Below are 22,101 nucleotides of genomic sequence, written 5' to 3'. Positions count from 1 at the left end.
CTGTGCAAAAGTCTTAGCTGCATATATATGCCTAAGACTTTTCCACAGTACTGTACAAGGATAAGAAAGTTTCAGATGGGTATGGGTCAAACACTGGCAAATGAGACTGGCTTAGCTGGGGCTGGCTGGTGGCACAACCACATCGGCGCCGGACCCGGGAGCAGAGGTTCTCGAGTTCGAAACTAGTCGGGTTCACCCCCCGAGTGCGCTTTCCATTTGTGCCGGGTTGAGTGTCAGGATCACAACTTGACCTTGTAAGATAAAGGGAAAGTACTGTGAAAATGTCTGTGTGAGGAGTGATGTACCACACAGTCTCTCTCTCTCGCTCCCCGCCTTGTAAAAGCCATGAAAAAGACATCATCACGGATGCACGCACGGACATGCACAGATGCACGCACAGACTCGCACGCACGCAGGCACACGCCAAAAAAAGAAGAGAAAGAGACTGGCTTAGATGGGGATCTCGGTTGGCATGGACCGAGTAGGCCACAGGGCCTGCTACCATGCTGTATGGCTTTCCGACTCAGCCCCAACATGCCTGAACTCTGCGAGAAACGTCAGTTACAAGCACTGATTACCTGCATTGGGGCAGATTGTGTTGAAGATCTCGAATCGGTTGGTGTATTGACTGCCAACCAGAACATTATGTTTCTAGTGTAGACAGGAAAATGTGTGTTAATATTTAGTAGTGCCCTGTCTATTAATAGAGTCGCACGCTTGAGTTGTCAGCTTGACGAACACCTCAGGGTTGAGCAGGCTGCCAACTGAAACACAGCTGAACCCTCTTGTGCTGCATTCAAATGCCCTCAGTGCTGGCACAGTGCCCGTTGCTCTCATCCCAAGAATTGCCACCTATAGGTTCCTGTCCAGGCTGATTCACCAATCATGTTCTGGGGTGGGCGGGGGGGGGGGGAACGCAATGTTGCTGGAGTCTGCACAGTTTAGAGCTGTAATTGTATAATTTTGGGGATGAGATGTTAAACTGAGGTTCTGCCTGACCTTTCTGGTAGAAGTGTAAAGATCTTCGAGCGTCACTTTAAGAAAGGGTAAGAGAGTTCTCTGTGGTATGGTGGACCAGTACCTAATATACTTTTGTAGTCATGATGGGTGGGGGGGGGGGTGGTGATCTGTTTTGGGATCTTGCTGTGTGAAAAGTAGCCTTTGTGTAACCTACATTATAGAGTGTGCCTGCAAGGGGAATAAAGTATTCAGCTTTAAGATATTCTCAGTACTATGCACGTGGCACTTGATAAATGCAACTCTTTGCTGGTAGCAGTAGCAAGCCTGTACAGAGCCAGAGACAGCTCTGAAGGCACTGGATTTAAGTACCATTCTGGGTACTCCATGTGCAGAGAGGATTTGTTATGAGGATTACAGGGAGTGAGTTACAGAGATGGATTCAGCAGGATACGACTTTATCCATTGAAGCGTCGGAGACTGAGAGGTGATATTAGAGAGGTGGGTAAAATCATGAGGGACCACCGTTGAGCTCATTAACACTGAGTCTGCCACAAGAAATCAGCATCCATCATCAAGGAGCCTCATCATCCAGGCCATGCTCTCTTCTCGCTGCTGCCATTGGGAAGGTGGTGTGGAAGCCTCAGGTCCCACATCTCCAGGTTCAGGAACAGTTATACCCTGTAACCTTCAGGCTCCTGAACCTGTGTGGATAACTTCACTCGCCTCAACAACTGAGCTGATTGCACAACCTACTGACTCACTTTCAAGAACTCTTAACAACTTATGTTCATAGTTTTATTTTTCATTTGCACATTTTGCCACTTTTTGAACATTTGTTATCTGTCTTTGTGTATGTATAGGTTTTTGTAAATTCTATTGGATTTCTTTACTTTTCCTGTGAATGCCCATAAGAAAATGAATCTCAGGGTAGTATTTGTTAATATATATATGTACTTTGATAATAAAATTACTTTGACGTTATGTTGTTTGCATCAGTGGTAGGCACAGTCACAGAAAAGGATGGGGCTTATTTAGTTGCTTGTTGTGTTCTGTGTTGATCTGCTGAACATGGTGCGTATGACATGTGTGGTGACCCTTGGATGTGTGTCTGATAAATAAGTGAACCTGAATTGACCCAATCCTCCCCCCTCACGAGCCATCTATCTCAATATATCACCTCTCATTCTTCTCAACTCCGAAGTATTGCTTAAAATTGTGGGGGGAAGAAAAAAACCTTTCGTACTTGGAAACACCATTCTCTGAACTGTCTCCAAAGTTTGTATATTAAGCCATTAATCAAGCTAAACTTGTAGTCAAAGTCAAAATAAATTTACTATCAAAGTACATTTATGTTGCAGTATACTACCGTGATAATTCATTTTTTGTAGTCATTCACTGGAAAATAAAGAAATACAATAGGATTTATGGGACAATAAGCTATGTTTAATAAAGATTCAGCACCACCAAAACCCATTAGGTTCATAACAATATCTTTATTTTTATATTTTACCCTCTTGCAATAAAGGCCAATATTCCAATTGGTTTTCTAATTATTTACTGAACCAGTATGCTGTGTGTTTTATTCAGTTATAAAACTCATCCCACACTTGCTGGCTTCTTCCCTCTTCCTTTCCAGCTCTGATGAAGCATCTCGACCCAAAACGTCAACTGGGTTTATTCCCCTCCATAGACGCTGCCTGACCTGCTGAGTCTCTCCAGCGTTCTGGGTGTGTTACCGTGCTTTGCTGTCATTCCAGTTGCTAGAACGTGTCCAGCCTAAATATGCCCAAAGCAGGCACGGAGCGATATTGTGTTGGGCTACTGTGTTCGCGTGTCTGAAACAGTTCCAGTTCAGAGCATTTAAAGCACAGGTCCATGCATGCGTCTGCTACATGAAGAGCTTGCCACACCCTTTCTTCAGCTAAACTGTACTCAGAATTAGAATCAGGTTTAACACGCTGTGGGCCCACGATGTTGTGCCAACCTTTTAACCTATTCTGAGATCAATCTAACCCTTCCCTCCCACGTGGCCTCCATTCTTCTTTCATCCATGTGCCTAAAGATTTATTGTCGCTGAAGTTTGTCTTGCAGCAGCAATACAGTGCAAAGATATAAAAATAACTAGAAATGACAAAAATAAGTGAAAAAGGAGTAACAATGGGTACAGGGACTGTTCAGAAATCTGATAGCAGAGGGGGAGAAGCGAATAAGAGGCCTAGATCAAGTGGTCAGCCAGAGACTTTTTCCCTGGGCGAAGTGGCTAACACAAGGGGGCATTATTTTGAGGAGTTTGGAGGAAAGTATAGGGGGCAGGTGAGTCAGAGGTAGATTTTTTGCACAGAATCAAAATCAGGTTGTTGTTTTGTGGCAACAGTACAGTGCAATTCCTAAAATATGCTATAAATGATCATAAAAATATATTTTAAAAAATAAATAAGTATAGCAAAAATACAGCAGAAATAGTGAGGTGGTGTTCATGGGCTCATTTTCATAGTAACCTCTATTCAGAAAAGAATCAGAATCAAGTTTATTATCACTGACCTATAGAGCCATAGAAAAGTACAGCATGGAAACAGGCCCTTCAGCCCATCCACTGTGTGCCAACTCCCATCGAACTGCACTGAAACCATTGTCCTCCATACCCCAACCATCCACATACCCATCCAAACTTCTCTTAAATGTTGAAATCGAGCTCACGTGCACCACTTGTGCTGGCAGCTCATGCCACAGTCTCATGACCCTCTGAGTGACGAAGTTTCCCTTAAACTTCCCACTTTACAGACTTAGCCCATGACCTCTGGTTGTAGTCCCACTCAATGCCTACTTGCATGTACCCTACTTATACCCCTCATAATTTTGTACACCTCCATCAAATCTCCTCTCAATCCTTTATGTTCCAAGGAATAAAGCCCTAACCTTTTCAATTATGTGATGTGATTTTTTTTTTTGTTTTGCATCAAAGATAGAGAAATGATTATAGACATCCGTTGGTCTCATGAGATCATGGATTTGCGCCTTGGAATGTTTCCAGGGCGCAGGCCTGGGCAAGGTTGTATGAAAGACCGGCAGTTGCCCATGCTGCAAGTCTCCCCTCACCACGCCACTGATGTTGTCCAAGGGAAGGGCATTAGGACCCATACAGCTTAGCACCAGTGTCATCGCAGAGCAATGTGTGATTAAGTGCCTTGCTCAAGGACACACATGCTGCTTCAGCCAAGGCTCGAACTAGGGACTCTCAAATCACTAGACGAGTGCCTTAACTACTTGGCCACGCGCCAACACAGAAAAATGATTATAAATTACAAAATAGGTGTAAAGGTAGTTAATATTGTTGTTCCTATGTCACTCAGTTCACCACTCCCACAAGGGAGGAGTTCACATACAGTACAAGCAGGGTTATCAGTAAAGTTCGGATGAATATCTGGCATGCTGACATCTTGGTGTGCTCTGCACTATCCCTCAGTATCAAACACAATAAGTACATAGTGAAAAAAATGAGATTAATAATGGGTTCATGGACCGTTCAGAAATCTGACAGTGGAGGGAAGAAGTTCTTCCTCGAATGCTGAGGGTGGATCTTCAGGCTCCTGTACCTTTTTCCCACGGGTAGCAATGAGAAGAGGTTATGTCCCAGCTGGTGACGGTCCTCATATAGGGCCTTTGCCCCTTCCCCCTACAGTCCTGACGAAGGGTTCCGGCCCGAAACGTCGACTCATCGTTTCCACGGATGCTGCCCGACCTGCTGAGTTCCTCCAGCGTGTTGTCAGCATCTCTATCCAATTTGGCTCAGCCATGCCCACTGGGGTAAGAGCTTTATGTTCTCTGCGGGGGGTGTGGTCTGAGTTACAAGGCGAGGTTGCGTAAAAAGTATTTTATTCCCTAGAACAGGCTGCCAGGACTTAAGTGGTGTTCAAGAGGCTTTTGGAAAAGCACATAAAGTTGCGGGGACTGGAAGGATTTAGATATATTGATATACTTTATTGATCCCAAAAGAAATTACAGCGTCACAGTAGCATCACAAGTGCACAGATATACAAATATTAGAAAAGAAGTAAGAAAGAATTAAAAAAAAGTTATCTCAAACAGTCTAGCAGGAGGATGTCATCACTTCCTCAGTTATAGGTTGACTCATTACAGAGTTTAATGACTGAGGGCAAGAATGCCCTCATATAGCGCTCCTTGGAGCAGCAGAGTTGTCTTAGTCTATTACCAAAAGTGCTCCTCTGTTCAGCCAAGGTGGCATGCAGAGGGTGAGAAACATTGTCCAGAATTGCCGGGATTTTCCGAGAGGTCCTACCACAGCCTCCAGTGTGTCCAGTTTGACTCCTATAACAGAGCCAATCTTTCTAATCAGTTTATTGAGCCTGTTGGCATCACCCATGTTGATGCCATTGCCCCAGCACACCACTGCATAGAAGACTGTGCTGGCGACAGCAGACTGGTAGAATATGTGAAGGAGAGGCCTGCATACCCTGAAGGACCTCAGCCTGCTCAGGAAGCAGAGGCAACTCTGATCCTCCTTGTACACAGCTTCCGTGTTGGTGCTCCACTCAAGTCTGTCATCCAGGTGTACCCCCAGGTACTTGTAGGTCCTCACCTCATCCGAGTGCTCACCATCAATTGTAACAGGGAGCAGTGTAGGCTTAGTCTTCCTAAAGTCCATCACCATCTCCTTTGTTTTACTGATGTTGAGCTGCAGATGATTCAGCTTGCACCATTTGACAAAGTCCTCCACCAGGGCTCTGTATTCATCCTCCCTTCCCATCCTCCCTTTATACACCCAACTATTGCTGAGTCATCAGAGAATTTCTGCAGATGACCTGACTCAGTGTTGTATCTAAAGTTCGAGGTATATAGGGTAAGCAGGATGGGAGCCAATACAGTCCCCTGTGGGGCCTCAGTGCTTCTTATACACAGCTATGAAGCCGCACAAACTGTGCCAGTCAGGTAGTCCATTATCCAGGGTACAATGGACTTGCCAACCTGCATTGAATGGAGCTTTTCCCCCAGCAATGAGAGCTGTATGGCACTTGGAGAGATCAAATAAATGTGATCCTCACAGAGCTTCCCTGCTTATCCAAATGGGAGTAGGCTCTGTTCAGCAGGTAGATGACAGCATTGCCGACTCCAGTGTGCTCCTGGTAGGCAAACCATAGGCGACCAAGGGCTGATCTGACCAGGGGTTGGAGGTGATCATGCCTGTCCCAGCATGTGAAGTCAGCTCTGGGGACTGGGCAGATGAGACCACCAGTGAGATCCAGTGGCCAGGAACGCGGTGCTGCAATACTACGTGGAGAATGAAAAGCACAGGAGAAGTCAGGGTCATCCGTTGAAACCAAGGAGAACCCCAATTTGTGGTGATTGTTCTTACCGCTGTATTCAGACTTCTGAAGTTGAGAGTGGAACTGTCCCAGTGCAACAGCTTTCCCAGTCCTGCACAGGTTTCCTGTCATTGTTGGACACGACGGACAACCATCCAATGTGGAATCAGAATCAGGTTTAATATGACCGACTATCGTTGTGAAATTTGTTGTTCTGCAGAAGCAGTACATTGGAATACATAATAAAAACTGAATTATAGTAAGTGTGCGTATTTTTATATATTTATATATATTTTTTGTGTCTTTTTGTGGGATTGCTCCTTGAGGATGCCCGATACGCTGGGGAGGCTAGTGCCTATGACTGAGCTGAATGAGTTTACAACTCTCTGCAGCTTCGTCCCACCCTGTGCATTGTATCTCCCCCCTCTCCCCCCATACTAGGTGGTGATGCAGCCAGTTACATGTTCTCCATGGTACATCTGTAGAAATTTGTGAGTGAATTGGGTGACATACTAAATATTCTCACACTCCAATGAAATATAGCTGCTGCCACGCCTTCTTTGCAACTGCATCGCTGTGTTGGGCCCAGAATAGATCCTCGGAGATGTCGACACCCAGGAACTTGAAATTGCTCACTCTTTCCAGCTCTGATTCCTTGATAAGGACTGGGTGTACTTAAGGTAGAGGTTGACAGATTCTTGATTAGTCAGGGCATGAAGGGATACAGGGAGAAGGCAGGAAATTGATTCTAAGCAGCAAAATGGATCAGCCATGATGAAATGGCAGAGCAGGCTCAGTCGGACAAATGGCCTAAATCTGCTCCTGTATCTTAGACAATAGGTGCAGGAGTAGGCCATTCAGCCCTTCGAGCCAGCACCACCATTCACTGTGATCATGGCTGATCATCCACAATCAGTAACCTTTTCCTGCCTTCTCCCCATATCCCTTCACTCCGCTATCTTTAAGAGCTCTATCTAACTCTATCTTGAAAGAGTCCAGAGAATTGGCCTCCACTGCCTTCTGGGGCAGAGCATTCCACAGAACCACAACCCTCTGTGTGAAAAAGTTTTTCCTTAACTCCGTTCTAAATGGCCTACTCCTTATTGTCAAACTGTGGCCTCTGGTTCTGGACTCCCCCAACGTCGGGAACATGTTTCCTGCCTCTAGCGTGTCCAATCCCTTAATAATCTTATATGTTTCAATCAGATCCCCTCTCATCCTTCTAAATTCTAGTGTATACAACCCCAGTCGCTCCAATCTTTCAACATATGACAGTCCCACCATCCCGGGAATTAACCTCGTGAACCTACGCTGCACTCCCTCAATAGCAAGAATATCCTTCCTCAAATTTGGAGACCAAAACTGTGCACAATATTCCAGGTGTGGTCTCACCAGGGCCCTGTACAACTGCAGAAGGACATCTTTGCTCCTATACTCAATTCCCCTTGTTATGAAGGCCAGCATGCCATTAGCTTTCTTCACTGCCTGCTGTACCTGCATGCTTACTTTCAGTGACTGATGTACAAGGACACCTAGATCTCGTTGTACTTCCCCTTTTCCTAATTTGACATCATTCAGATAGTAATCTGCCTTCCTGTTCTTGTCACCAAAGTGGATAACCTCACATTTATCCACATTAAACTGCATCTGCTCACTCACCCAGCCTGTCCAAGTCACCCTGCATTCTCATAACATCCTCCTCATATTTCACACTGCCACCCAGCTTTGTGCCATCTGCAAATTTGCTAATGTTACTTTTAATCCCTTCATCTAAATCATTAATGTATATTGTAAATAGCTGCGGCCCCAGCACCGAGCCTTGCAGTACCCCACTATCTTACGGTCTTACAGCCAATCTTTTAACTAACTCTGAGATCAATCTAAATCTGTCCTCCCCCCCCCCCCCATAGTAAGGTCTTCACATGTCTTACCCTCTCTGAAGTCCACAGTCAATTCTGTCGTCGCGCTGATGTTGAGTGCAATGTTGTTTCTGTGACACAACTCAACCAGCGGACCTATCTCACTCCTGTACGCCTTCTTATCACCGCGTGAAGCTCTGTCAACAACAGTTGTGTTATCAGCAAATTTGTATATGGCATTTGAGCTGTGCCTAGCCACGCAGTCGTGTGTGTAGATGATGGGCAAGTGACCTGGTAGAGATATATAAGATTATGACATGCATAGACAGGGTGAAAGCACATCATATTTTCCCCAGGGAGGGGATACTAATCACAGAGGGGATAAGTTTAAAATCAGAGGCAAGACATTTAAAAGATTGGTGCGTGTTTGGGATGTGAAATAGTAGCACTTTAGCAACATTTAAAAGTCTCTTAAGTAAGTAAATGTTTTAGAGGGTTTGGGGTCAAATGTGGACAGATGGGACGAGCTGGCTGGACAACACGATTGGCGTAGACGAGTTGAGCCGAAGGGCTTGTCCCTGTGCTGTATAACTAGGACTAGAATATGTAATGCTGAGACTTTGTGAGGCCTCACTTGGAGTATTGTGAGCTGCTTTGGGCCCCCTATCTCAGAAACGATGTGCTGACATTGGAGAGGGTTCAAAGGAGGTTCACGAAAATGGTTCTGGGATCGAACAGCTTGTCATGTGAGAATCATTTGATAGTTCTGGGTCTGTACTCACTGGAATGCAGAAGAATGAGGGAGGGGGAATCATATTGAAAACTAACGAATGTTGAACAGCCTTGATAGAGTAGATGTGGAGAGGATGTTTCCTGTAGTGAGGGAATCTAAGACCAAAGGACAGAGCCTCAGAACAGAGGTATATCCTTTTAGAACAGAGATGAAGAGGAATTTCTTGAGCCAGAGTGGTGATTCTGTGGAATTTGTTGCCACAGGCAGCTGTGGATGCCAAGTCAAGTATTTTTAAGGTAGAATTTGATAGGTTCTTGATTACTCAGGGCATGAAGGGGTACGGGGAGAAGGCAGATTGGGGCAGAGAGGGAAATGGATCAGCCATGATGAAATGGTGGAGCAGTCTCGATGGGCTGAATGGCCTAATTCTGCTCTTATTTCTTATGGTCTAGATTTACTATTGACCATCTTATTTTCATAGCTATATTTTTCTTCTTCTGACTAAAGCGTAGTGGTTAGTGTAACACTATTAAAGTCCCAGTGACCTGGGTTTAGTCCACATCGGTTCAGGGGCCTGATGGTTGTAGGGTAATAACTGTTTCTGAACCCGGTCATGTGGGGCCCAAGGTTCCTGTACCTCCTGCCCGATGGTGGTAGCGAGAAGAGAGTATGTTGGTCCTTGATGGTGCATGCTGCTTCCCTGCGACAGCGCAGTTTGTAGATGTGCTCAGTGATCAGGAGGGTTTTGCCTGTGATAGACTGGGCCGTACCCACCATTTTCTGCAGACTCTTTCATTCCAGTATTGGTGTTACTATACCATGCTGAATGTAACCAGCCAGGATGATCTCCACTGTGCACCTCTAGAAGTTTGTCAGAATTTGCTGTTGCGTACGTCCTTTTGCTCTTAAACATTTATAACTCCTTTTATTTATTTATTTATCTAATTTATTTGCTTGTTTGTTTGTTCGTTCATTTATTTAGAGACTCAGTATGGAACATGCCCTTCAGGCCAAACAAGCCGCGCTGCCCGGCAACCCACCTAGTTAACCCTATCCTGATCACGGGACAATTTACAATGACCAATTAACCTACTAACTGGGTAAAGTCTTTGGACTATGGGAGGAAACCAGAGCACTTAGAGGAATCCCACGTGGGAGAACATACAAACTCCTTACAGGTGGCACTGGAATGTAACTCCAAGCTCCGGTGCCCCTTTGCTGTGATAGTGTCAAGCTAATGACTATAGCACTGCGGCGTCTCCTCTCCGCTATCTTTGCAGTACTTCAGCTGACTAAACAGCACTGTGTCTTCTTCTCCTTCTTGCACAGTGAACGAGTTCTGGGTGAACGTGCAGAAGACCGAAGCAGCGGAGAGGTGTAACCTCCATGGCACCTACATTCTCAAAGCCGACAAAGAGAGTCTGCTGCTGAAAGACACCAAAACCAATGAAGTTCTCTTCAACTGGCCGTACAAGCTAATGCGTCGCTACGGTCGTGATAAGGTAACCTAGGGTGTGTTCGGGGAGCCTCCAGTTGTGTGTGCAGAACATGGAACGGTTTAGCACGGTGCAGACCCGGTGTCACAGGTGGAGGAGAATGCAGCTGACATGCTGGCCTTCATCAGTCAGGGCGCTGATTAAAGAAACACATACAAAATGCTGAAGGAACTCAGCAGGTCATGCAGCTTCCACAGAAATGAACAGTTGATGTTTCGGGCCGAGACCCTTCTTTGGGACTGGGTGTATTTAAGGTAGAGGTTGACAGATTCTTGATTAGTCAGGGCATGAAGGAATATGGGGAGAAGGCAGGAGATCGAGTCTAAGAGGGAAAATGGATCAGCCATGATGAAATGGCGGAGCAGGCCCAGTAGGCCAAATGGCCTAAATCTGCTCCTGTATCTTACGGTCTTGCAACCAATCTTTTAACTAACTCTGAGATCAATCTAAATCTGTCCTCCCTCCATAGCCCTCCATTTTTCTATCCTCCTGGTCTGATAAGACCTTTACAAATTTGTTAGGTATGGATGAACCCTTTCCTCATCGTCAAGACAGCCCTAGTCTCCTCATAGAATGCGACCAAGCCATTGTACAAAGACACATTAGGGCAAATGACCAAAAGGTGGGACAGTGGTTTCGGGCTTGGAGGAAGAGTGGGTTGAGGAAGGAATTAAAGCTTGGCACCTAATCAGCTGAAGAGGGACTGTCATTAGTCAGACAAGCCAGCACTTTGTAACAAAGTTCCTCAGGGATCTTTAAGGATAGGTTGATCAAGGTAGGGCTTTTCTCTTTGGAGAGGAGGATGAGAGGAAGTGATTTGATAGAGAAGAGGCATAGATGAAGTGGACAGGCAGCGTCTTTTTACCAGAGAGGAAATGGGTAATACCAGGGATCCTAATTTTAAGGTGATTGGAAGAAAGTATAGGGGGGATGTCAGAGGCAGATACATTGGGGACATTTATGAGATTCTTACTGCAGATAGGCACATGGATGATAGAAAAATGGAAGGCTATGTGGGAGCGAAGGGTTAGATTGATCATGGAGTAGGTTTAAAGAGTTGGTATAACATTGTGAACTGAAGGGCCTGTATTGTGCTGTACTGTTCTATGTTCTGCACGAGATGAGACTCAGGATTTTCTATTCCGTTTCAGCTAGCAGAAACTTAAAAAAGAAACTAAAGGAAACTACAGATATTTGCAAATGTGTTCAAGAAAGTTTCCTTAATCAATTAGAGGTTCCAACTAGAGTGTGCGATTCTGGGCTCTGAGCTTGTGGACTTGCAGAATCCTTCCCCGCAGAAGATGATGGAGGCTAAGTCACTGAATATATTTAACATTTATGTCAAGGGGAATGGGCAGAGGTGGAGTTTCGGCCGTGTTTGAATGCTAACGTAGGCTTGAAAGTGGGTGGCATTGTAGCCTAGTGGTTATTGCAACACTTTGCAGCACCAGAGTTCTGGCTTCAATTGCCAACGTTTTCTGTAAGGAGTTTGTATGTTCTCCCTGTTACCAAGTGGGTTTCCTCTGAGTACTCTGGTTTCCTCCCACATTCCAAAGATGTATAGGTTAAGACTAGTGAGGTGTGGATATGCTATGTTCGTGCCGGAAGTGTGGCGATATGTGCAGGCTTCCTGAAGCACATCCTTGGGCTGGGTTGGTTGTTAACATAAACGACGCATTTCGCTGTTTGATTTAATGTACACGTGACAAAATAAAGCTAATCTGTGTGTTTATCTTTATCAAGTAGCTTCCTCTTTCTGTGCTTCTGTACTTCAGGGCTGGGAAAAGAGGCTTTTTGTCAAATCTTCCAATCCGCACAATCTCTTTTTCAAAAGGGGCCATGTTGAGTCTGTCTGACTCGGTTCACAATGGAAAAATATACAACTGAGGGGGGGAGAGAGGGAAAGAAGGAGGGGGAAGAGAGAGAGAAGGGGGAAGGGGGGGAGGGGAGGGAGAGAGATATTATTCCAAATCCCAGTGTCACCCAAATAATCAGATGTCTGCCTTGTTGGGTGCAGTCTTTCATTGAATCCATAGTTTCTTGTATTCGTTGTAAATGCCCAGAAGAAAATGAATTTCAGTTTTATATATGGTGACATACATGAAATTTGATAATAAATTTACCTTAAACTTTGAACAATCAGGATTACATTAAAAAATTGTCTTCCAGTGATACACAACACAAAAAGCCTCCTCAGTCAATCACATTTGTTTTAGTTCTTGAAACAAGCCATCCTGTTAGTTCAAAATTAAAGCACTTAAAACCCTTTTGAATCTGTTGTCACCTTTTCAGGTGACAACAACCCATAAAACCAAGAAGACATAGGAGCAGGTTTAGGCCATTTGAATTTGCTCCTCCATTCAATCATGACTGATTTTTCTTCCCTCTCAAACTCACTGTGTGTATAAAACTCTTGCTTATTTCTCCCCACTTCCAGGCCGCTGCTCTGTTCTTCAAATCGCTTTCTTTTTATTACTGACCCTTCAGCATTCCTTAAAGTCACGCGGTAATGATTTTTATATGTCACATGTACATTGAAACCTAGAAAATGCAGTGAAATGTGTTGTTTGTGTCAAATCAGATCAGTGAAAATTGTTCTGGGCAGTCCCCAAGTGTTGCCATGCTTCTGACACCAACATAACATGCCTACAATTCACTAACCCTAACTGTATATCTTTGGACTGTGGGAGGAAACCAGAGCACCCAGAGGAAACCCACATAGTCACAGGGAGAACGTGCAAACTCCAGCGGTGGAAAATGAACTGCCATTGGTCATCACTGGCGCTGCAAAGCATTAGGCCGATCGCTGCGATCGCGTGCCCCTTGAAAGATTAGCTTTATTTGTCAGACGTACATCGAAACTTCCAGAGAGATGTGCCATTTGCATCATTGGCCAACACAACCTGAGGATAATGCTGGGGGATGTCCACAAGTGTCACCTCGCTTCCAGTGGCAACTTAGCATGCCAACAACTTTCTAACCCTAACCTGTACATCCTTGGAATGTGGGAGGAAACCGAAGCTCGTTATCATGGACGGAGTGTCCTTACAGACAGTGGTGGGAATCAAACCTCTACTGCTGATTGCTGGTGCTGTAAAGCAATGGCACTAACCACTACGCTATCGTGCCGTTTCTGATAGGTTTAGCTCGTTGATACTTGTATCCCTTTCTTCCCGTTACGCCGCTGGTGTTTAGAGCAGCAGTGAACGTCCTCCGTCTCTGGCGGTGTTCAGGGCTTCCTCCATCATGTCAGTGGCTTCCTCTCGGCTTTCACTGCTGTCAGTCATACAGGTCAGGTGAGGACTCAGGAGTACCGTCAAACTCAGGTGTAGAAGAGTTCTTCATTGCTGTTTCCTTAGCAGTTTTGTTGACCAGTCAGGATTGCTAACCCTGAGCTGAACCATCGAACATGGAGGGCCAGTGGACCACTCCTAGTCCGGCATCAACCCTTTGACCTGTTTGGCATGGGTGACCCTACCAAGAGCCAAAGCATAAAGCCCTGACTCCAGCCAGCATAGCTCTCCAGGTCATTGAGGCACACAAGCTTCCAAACTGTACGACAAGGTTGTGGTCCTCTTGGAGGCTTATTTGGATCAGCCAGATGGCAAAGGATAGCTGATAATAGTCTAACCTATATACACACACACACACACACACACACACACGATGGAAACTATTCAAAATATCATAGGAAACACATGTTCACACTTTTCACCCTTTTTTTGGGTGCATTTTGATATAATTTTACTGCAGTTACTTGTTTGAACAACTGTACATAACTTAGTTCCTCCTAGTCAAACTGCAACAACTGCACATTTTATTTCCACTGCAAGGCGCAAGGGAGGGTGTCCTTTGTTACGCTGTCACTTGATGCACTTTCCGACCCCGTGTGATTGAAGAACGCTGCATGGGAGGAAGTGGCAAACCAGAGGATATTCAGTTCAGAGACTCTTTGTTCCGCAGTTTGTCGCTGCAGTTGTGTTGTATGTCAAAGTTCTGCCCCACTTCCCTTTGGGCATCTTGCTCCAAGTTTCTCTTCACACAGTTAAGCATGATTCACAGCACAGAAAGAGGCCATTCAGCCCATCTTTATGCCTAACTGTGTTCACCTGAAATACTTCTATTCATTCTCACTTCTCCTTCTGGTTATAAGTTCCACATTCGAACAGCTTGCTGGGCAAAGAAGCCTCCCCATTTTTAATCTCTGAACAATTATACCTATGGTTAGTGGTTCCAATCAGACCCCGCAAGGGGACAGGCCTTTAATCAGTGAAATGTCGGGCCAACATGGTATCCAAGATATCTTCAAAGAGCGGTGCTTCAAAAAGGCAGTGTCTGTCACCTGGACATGCCATCTTCTCACTGTTACCATCAGGAAGGAGGTTCAGAAGCCTGAAGGCACACACTCAGTGATTCAGGAACAGCTCCTTCCCCTCTCCCATCTGATTTCTGAATGGACATTGAACCCATGAACACTACCTCACTACTTTATTTTGCATTACTTATTTAATTTAACTCTTAAGTACATACTATAATTGTTTTTTTGCTGTTGCAAAGTTAATAAATTTCACAACCTATACCGTTGATACTAAACTTGATACTGATTCTGAAATGGTTCAGTGAGTCACTTGGGTCAATGGGAGTTAGTCAGAGTGTAAAATATTATGGCCAAACAAGAGAAAATCCGCCGATGCTAGAAGTCAAAGCAACAGACACGCATAATGCTGCGGGGACTCAGAAGGCCAGGCAGCATCTATGGGAAAGAGTAAACGGTTGATGTTTCAGGCCGAGGCAATACATTAGGACTCATGACCATAGATGCTGCCTGACCTGCTGAGTTCCTCTAGCATTTTGTGTGTGTTGCTTTAATATATTATGGCATTGACATTGATGTCCATGCAATAAGAACAATTTTTTTTTAAATCATTAAACTTTTTGCATGAATTTTTATTTTTCTCCTTTTTCATAAAAGATGGGCAGCCTGGCTGACACAGTCATGGAACATTATAAGCACAGTGCAGGCCCACAATGTCATGGGAAGGGCCTGTAATGTGCTGTACTGTTTAATGTTCTGTGTATTGGAATTGGTTTATTATTGTCACATGTATCAAGATACAGTGAGAAGCTTGTCTTGCACACTGTTCATACAGATCAGATCATTACACAGTGCATTGAGGTAGGACAAGGTAAATCAATAACAATGCAGAACAAAGTGTAACAGTTACAGAGAATGTGTAGTGCAGGTAAGCAAGATGTAACATAAAGATTTTTACTGCTCATGTATGTGAAGGATGTAAGAAATAAAGTCAATTCAATTCAAGACAGTAATGAGGTAGATTATGAGGTCAAGAGTTAATCTTATCTTACCATTAAAGAGTCTGATAACAGTGTGCTAGAAGCTGTCCTGGAGCCTGGTGGGACGTGTCCTCAGGCTTTTGTATCTTCTGCCCGATGGGTGAGAGGAGAAGAGAGAGTGTCCGGGGGGAGGGGGGGGGGTCTTTGATGATGCTGGCTGCCTTACGGAGGCAGCGAGAAGTTAGACGGAGTCCATGGAGGAGAGGTTGGTTTCTGTGATGTGCTGAGCTGTGCTCACAACTCTCTGCAGTTTCTTGTGGTTACGTGGTTGCTATGTTTCTATCCTGGGTTAAAAAGCATCCCCGCCCCCTCGCCGATTATCTGATGGCACTTTAACCAAGCTTTTCTCTTGTTGACAGGTCATGTTCTCCTTTGAGGCTGGCCGCAGATGCGACTCTGGTCCAGGAAACTTCACCTTCGAGACCAAGCACGGAAACGACATATTCCTGATGGTGGAGAAAAGCATACTGGAACAGAAGGCCAAGGTTGAGATGTGCCGCCGCAGCTATGACCCGCCTGATACTGGGAATGGCAGCGGCTCCGGCGATTCCCTGACCCTCGATGTGACGCCTCCCGGCACAGCCGGGACAAAGGGAAACTCTGGCAGAGGATCCGGGGGATCAGATGGAGTGCCTGCCACGAGGAAGGAGCAAGTGACGCCAAAGGGTCTGGAGGAGAAGGACTTGTCTAAGCACCTAAAGTCCCGCAGTCTGCCAGAACCCCCCAGCACTGGGACAGCGACACCCCCTCGCTCTCCTGTCCCCAAGCTGCCCAAGCACATGGTGAACTCTGACCCTGGCTCCATCTACTCTGACCCGATCGATGCCTTGACCGTCAACAATCGCAGCAACTCAAACTCCCTGTACTCTGATCCACTGGACAGTGTCCCCAAAGCCTCCGGACCCCAACCCCTGCCCCGCCAGGGCTTAAAAGACGCCAAGGCGGCTGGGCAGTGCGCAGAGCCCCTGTACGCGGACATTTATGAGCGGGTGAAGTATGATTTCTCGCGGGCCGCCATCACCCCCAGGTCGGAGGAGCACATCTACGATGAACCAGAAGGCCGGGCGGTCCTGCAGCCTCCTGAAGGGAGGGGCCCTCACCCTCTCCCCGTCCCCACCACCATCTACGACCAGGCCAAGAAAGGGGAAGATGAAGCCTGGAAGATGAAGAAGGTGCCTTGCCCCTCTGCTGTCAATGACGGCTTATTGCCTGCTCCTCCAAGAAGTGGCGATCAGTTGGCTGGCAAGTCCAGAAAGCCCAAACCTCAGCCAGCACCAAAACCGGCCAACAGGCTCGCTATAAAAGACAAGCAGACAGACTCCAAAGAGATTGGAAAGGAGTTGGTCAACCCTGTGCCTGAGAAGCCAGTGCTGAAAAGCAATTTCAACAGCTCAAATAACTACATTTACAGTAAGGTTGTGAAACCCAAAAGGCTAGAGAAGGAGGTATCAGTTGATAATGTCGCCACTAACCAGGACTCTGTTTACGAAGATCTGGGGGACCTTTAATGGGCTGAATCTGAAGAATAATTTGAATTTATGTCTTCATTATAGAATGTTCACTCACGTTTCCATAGTTCTGGAACACTGCTTCAAGCAAGGATAGAGAATGGGTTTCCTGTATGAGCAGCCAAAACAAAAATGTCGTTATTTTTCTTATTTGCTCCTGTTTTGTTCAGCTGTAATAGGGAGATGAATTATGGATACTGTGATACAAATTATAGAGTGTGTTTTTAAGGCATAAGGTACCTTTAAATGTGAAAACAGTCCAATTATTGATTTCAGTCTGTGTCTCTGCTTGGTTCCTGTCAGACCAACGTTCACATATACTCAGTGGTCTCTTTATTAGGTACACTTGTACACCTCCTTAATGCAAATATCTAATTGTCCAATCACGTGGCAGCAATTCAATGCATCAAAGTATGCAAACGTGGTCAAGAGGTTCATTTGTTGTTCAGACCAAACATCAGAATGGAGAAGAAATGTGATCTAAGTGACGTTGACCACGGAATGATTGTTGGTGCTGGACAGGGGTGGTTTCAGAAACCGCTGAACTGCTGGGATTTTCTCACATAACAGTGTCTAGAGTTTACAGAGAATGGTGTGAAAAACAAAAAAAAATATCCAATGTGCGGCAATTCTGTGGGTGAAAATGGCTTGTTAATGAGAGAGGTCAGAGGAGAATGGCCAAACTAGTTCAAGCTGACAAGAAGGTGACAGTAGCTCAAATAACCACGTATCACAACACGTTGACTCTTTGACACAAGAAAATCTGCAGAAGCCGAAAATCCAAACAGCCCGCACAAGATGCTGGAGGAACTCAGCAGGCCAGTCAACACCTATGGAAAAGAGCAAGCCTTCAATGTCTTGGGCTGAGATGCCGATGGTTTGTTCTTTTCTGTGGATGTTGAACATTGAAGTGGGTGGGCTACGGCAGCAGAAAACGACACTGGGTTCCACTTGGGTACCTAATAAAGCGTCACTGAGTGTAAGTCTGGGTAATGAGTGGTGTGGTAGTTCTTTGTTCCTAGTCATCCGCTTACCGATATCGCGTGTCCCCATTTTTGGGAAATGGTACGGTATGAGAATTCTCTTCCTGGAATACTCGTTTTGGGACAAAGGGCTGGCCCTGAGTTTAATACCTCTCCTTCCTGGAGGTGAGCCCCAGGCTGGCTCGATGGTGACGGTGGGTTAAAGAGGAGGAGGAGAAGATGAAGGAAGACAAAGACCTGGAATCTTTTTTTTGAAAGAAGCATGAGAAGCCACATCATGGAAGTTGATGTTCAGTGGTGTCCACAGTGGAAGGGCACTCGAATAGTGACAGTGAATTTGACAAGAGACTTCATTGATACGCTACTGATGGTGGATTATTACTGAGTACTCTCCAAAATCTGCTGTAAAGATTATTTTTATGTATAAACAAATAACAGTTTATCACTGATCTAGTTTTGTATTAACTAAACTCTTCCTTTGGCTCTGAATGTGTAGACACTTCTTCATTTTGTTATACATTGGAAAGCTGTTAGTTATTTTTGAGAATACTCCATTACAAGTATGTCAAGATTTGAAAGGTTATTTAAGATTCACTTTATTTGTCACTTGTAACATAGAAACACAGAAACCCTACAGCACAATACAGGCCCTTTGGCCCACAAAGCTGTGCCGAACATCTCCTTACCTTAGAAATTACCTAGGGTTACCCATAGCCCTCTATTTTTCTAAGTTCCATGTACCCATCTTAGAAGACCCTATCATCTCCGCCTCCACCGTCGCCACCGGCAGCCCATTCCACGCACTCACCACTCTCTGCGTTTAAAAAAAACTTACCCCTGACATCTCCTCTGTACCTGCTTCCAAGAAGCACCTTAAAACTATGCCTTCTCGTGTTAGCCATTTCAGCCCTGGCGAAAAGCCTCTGACTATCCATACGATCAATGCCTCTCATTATCTTGTACACCCCTATCAAGTCACCTCTCATCCCCCGTCGCTCCAAGGAGAAAAGGCCGAGTTCACTCAACCTATTCTCCAGGCAACATCCTTGTAAATCTCCTCAGCACCCTTTCTATAGTTTCCACATCCTTCCTGTAGTGAGGCGACCAGAACTGAGCACAGAACTCCAAGTGGGGTCTGACCGGGGTCCTATATAGCTGCAACATTACCTCTCGGCTCCTAAACTCAATCCCACGGTTGATGAAGGTCAATGCACCGTATGCCTTCTTAACTACAGAGTCAGCCTGCATAGCAGCTTTGAGTGTCCTATGGACTCGGACCCCAAGATCCCTCTGATCCTCCCAATAGCAACCAAGAATTGAAACATACAGTGAAATGCATCATTTTGCATCCAAGACCAGCACAATCTGAGGTTGTGCTGGGGGCAGCCCACAAGTGTTTCCGGGGTGGCGTAGACAATGCCCCGCTAGTTGCAGTCTTCTTGCCTCGATTTTAGTGGTGAGCATTGGTAGGTTGTTATAGAGCTCAACATTCGTCATGTGCTGTTGCCAACTCATGTCAAGAGCCATCCGGAGCATTCGTGTTAGCAACCATCTAGAAACTTTTGCATAGTCTTGGTGAGTGTCCACGTCTTGCATCCGTACGTGAGAATGGACTCTATGACTGCTATGAAAATCCTCTTCTTAAGCCCTCTGGTCAGGTTTGACCACAGCTTATGGTTGCTATTGGGGGGGGCGGGGAATAAGCGGGAGCAGAGTTTCTGTGCCAACAGATCTGGTTTTAAATTGGTCCATTTTGTGCTTCTAGATCAGGGCTTCCCAACCTAGGGTCCATGGACCCCTCAGTTAATGGTACGGGTCCATGGCATAAAGAAGGCTGGGAACCCCTGTTCTAGATCTTGTTAAGCAATGGAAGCAATCACAGATGAACAAACTCGAATGTGACTGATTCACATTGACAGTAGCCTAATAATTCACAATGCCAGTGATCTGGGTTCAATTCCTGATGCTGTCTGTAAGGAGTTTGTGCGTTCTCCCCGTGACTGTGTGAGTTTACTGTGCGTGCTCCGGTTTCATCATACTTTCCAATACAATAAGCTGTGGGCATGCTATGTTGGTGTCAAAAACATGGTGACACTTGCAGGCTGCCCCCAGCACATCTTTGGACTGTGTTCGGTTTTGAAGCAGAAGATTCGTTTCACTTTATGTTTCAGTCTACCTAAGACAAATAAAGCTAATCATTTATTTTGAATCTTACATGCTTGTAACTAGCCAAGAGGTGTGGGGTGGTGGAGCTGTGGGACCAGCAGTGACGTGCAGTGGAAGGCTTTACTTCTCACATTAGTAATTGGATTATTATTGTTACAAGTACCAAGATATAATGAAGTGATTTTGGTGCTTTCCATCCTGACAAAAAGGCAAAACAGAATGCAGAATAAAGGGTTGCAGTTACACAAGGGCCATGGCGAGATAGAATGGAAGATCAAGAGTTCATCTTTAGGTAATGAGAGGTCCATTCTTAAATCTTAGGTCCATTATAACAGCTGGATAGAGGCTTATCCTTGAGCCTGGTGCTACGTGTTCACAAGCTTTTGTACATGTAGTGGCCTCTTTACTAGGTAAACTTGTACACCTGCTCCTTAATGGAAATGTCTAATCAGCCAATCATGTGGCAGCAACTCAGTGTATAAAAGCATGCAGACATGGTCAAGAGGTTCAGTTGTTACTCAGACCAAACACCAGAAAGGGGAAGAAATGTGATCTAAGTGACATTGACCATGGAATGATTGTTGGTGCCAGACAGGATGGATTGAATATCTCAGAAACTGCTGATCTCCTGGGATTTTCACACACAACAGTCTCTAGAGTTTGCAAAGAATGGTGCAAAAACCAAAAAAAAAAAAATCATTCAGTGAACGCCAGTTCTGTGGGTGAAATGCATTGTTAATGAGAGAGGTCAGAGGAGAATATCCAGGCTGGTTCAAGCTGACAGGAAGGCAGCGGTAACTCATGTAACAATGTGTTACAACACTGGAGCGAGCACAGAAGAGCATCTCTGAATGCACAAAACATTGAAACTTGGAGTGGGTGGGCTAAAGCAACAGATAACCACAAACATAGACTTAGTGGCCACTTTATTAAATACAGGAAGTATCTTGTAAAGTGGCCACTAAGTGTATCTTCTGCCCGATGGGAGGAGATGGGAAAGAGAATAACCAGGCTGGGAGAGGACCTTGATGATGTTGGCCATGTTCCAGAGTCAACAGGAGGTGCTGACAAAATCTATACAGGGAAGTTGGTTTGTGTGATGGACTGGGCTGTGTCCTTAACTCTGCCATTTTGTGTGGTCCTGGGCAGAGCAGGTGCCAAACCGAGCCATCAACGTACCTGGTGAAGGAAGAACATTAGTATGCATTGAGCTGAGGTTGATAGGTTCTTGATTCCTCCAAAGTTCACAGGGAGAAGGCAGGAGAATGGGGTTGAGAGGGATAATACTATATATCAGCCAGGATGGAATGGTGGAGCAGACTTGATGGGCCCAATGACCTAAATCTGCTCCTATGTCTTGTGGTCTAGAAGGGAACATTAGTTAACGGCCAGTAGAAGCACTCAGTAGATATCCCAGTCTGACGTGGTGATCAGATTTTGTGAAGTGAAAGGGTTAATGAGGGGGTGTATTCCTGTTCTGGCACACTTCTATGGTGTGGGAATGATGATGATATCAGGTGAATATCTCGCTATAGTTTCATTTTAATATAAGTGAGGGAATGGAAACTGCACCAGAAAGATAAAGATTAGCTTTATTTGTCATATGTACAGTGAAGTGTGCTATTTATGCCCGAACTAACGCAGTCTGAGCCTGATCCGGGGACAGCCCACAAGTGTCAACAGGCTTCCAGCGCTGACACAATCTACTAACCCTAACGTC

The 22,101-nt window shown here is 45.3% G+C and overlaps 1 protein-coding gene across 1 annotated transcript in view; it reads left to right on the top strand.

The window, feature by feature from the left end:
• The window catches only part of dok1b (docking protein 1b), a 98,981-nt gene extending 79,646 nt beyond the window's left edge, over nucleotides 1-19,335 (top strand). The window contains exons 4-5 of the mRNA XM_063047158.1: nucleotides 10,203-10,375; nucleotides 16,084-19,335. Of these exons, the coding sequence (XP_062903228.1) occupies nucleotides 10,203-10,375; nucleotides 16,084-17,232 (1,322 nt within the window). The 3' untranslated portion in view covers nucleotides 17,233-19,335. The remainder of the gene's footprint in view (nucleotides 1-10,202; nucleotides 10,376-16,083) is intronic.
• Nucleotides 19,336-22,101: the final 2,766 nt, after the last annotated feature.

The sequence above is a fragment of the Mobula hypostoma genome, chromosome 4, assembly GCF_963921235.1.
Source record: "Mobula hypostoma chromosome 4, sMobHyp1.1, whole genome shotgun sequence".
Classification (NCBI taxonomy): Eukaryota; Metazoa; Chordata; class Chondrichthyes; order Myliobatiformes; family Myliobatidae; genus Mobula; species Mobula hypostoma.
This window is presented reverse-complemented; position numbering and strand designations above follow the sequence as displayed.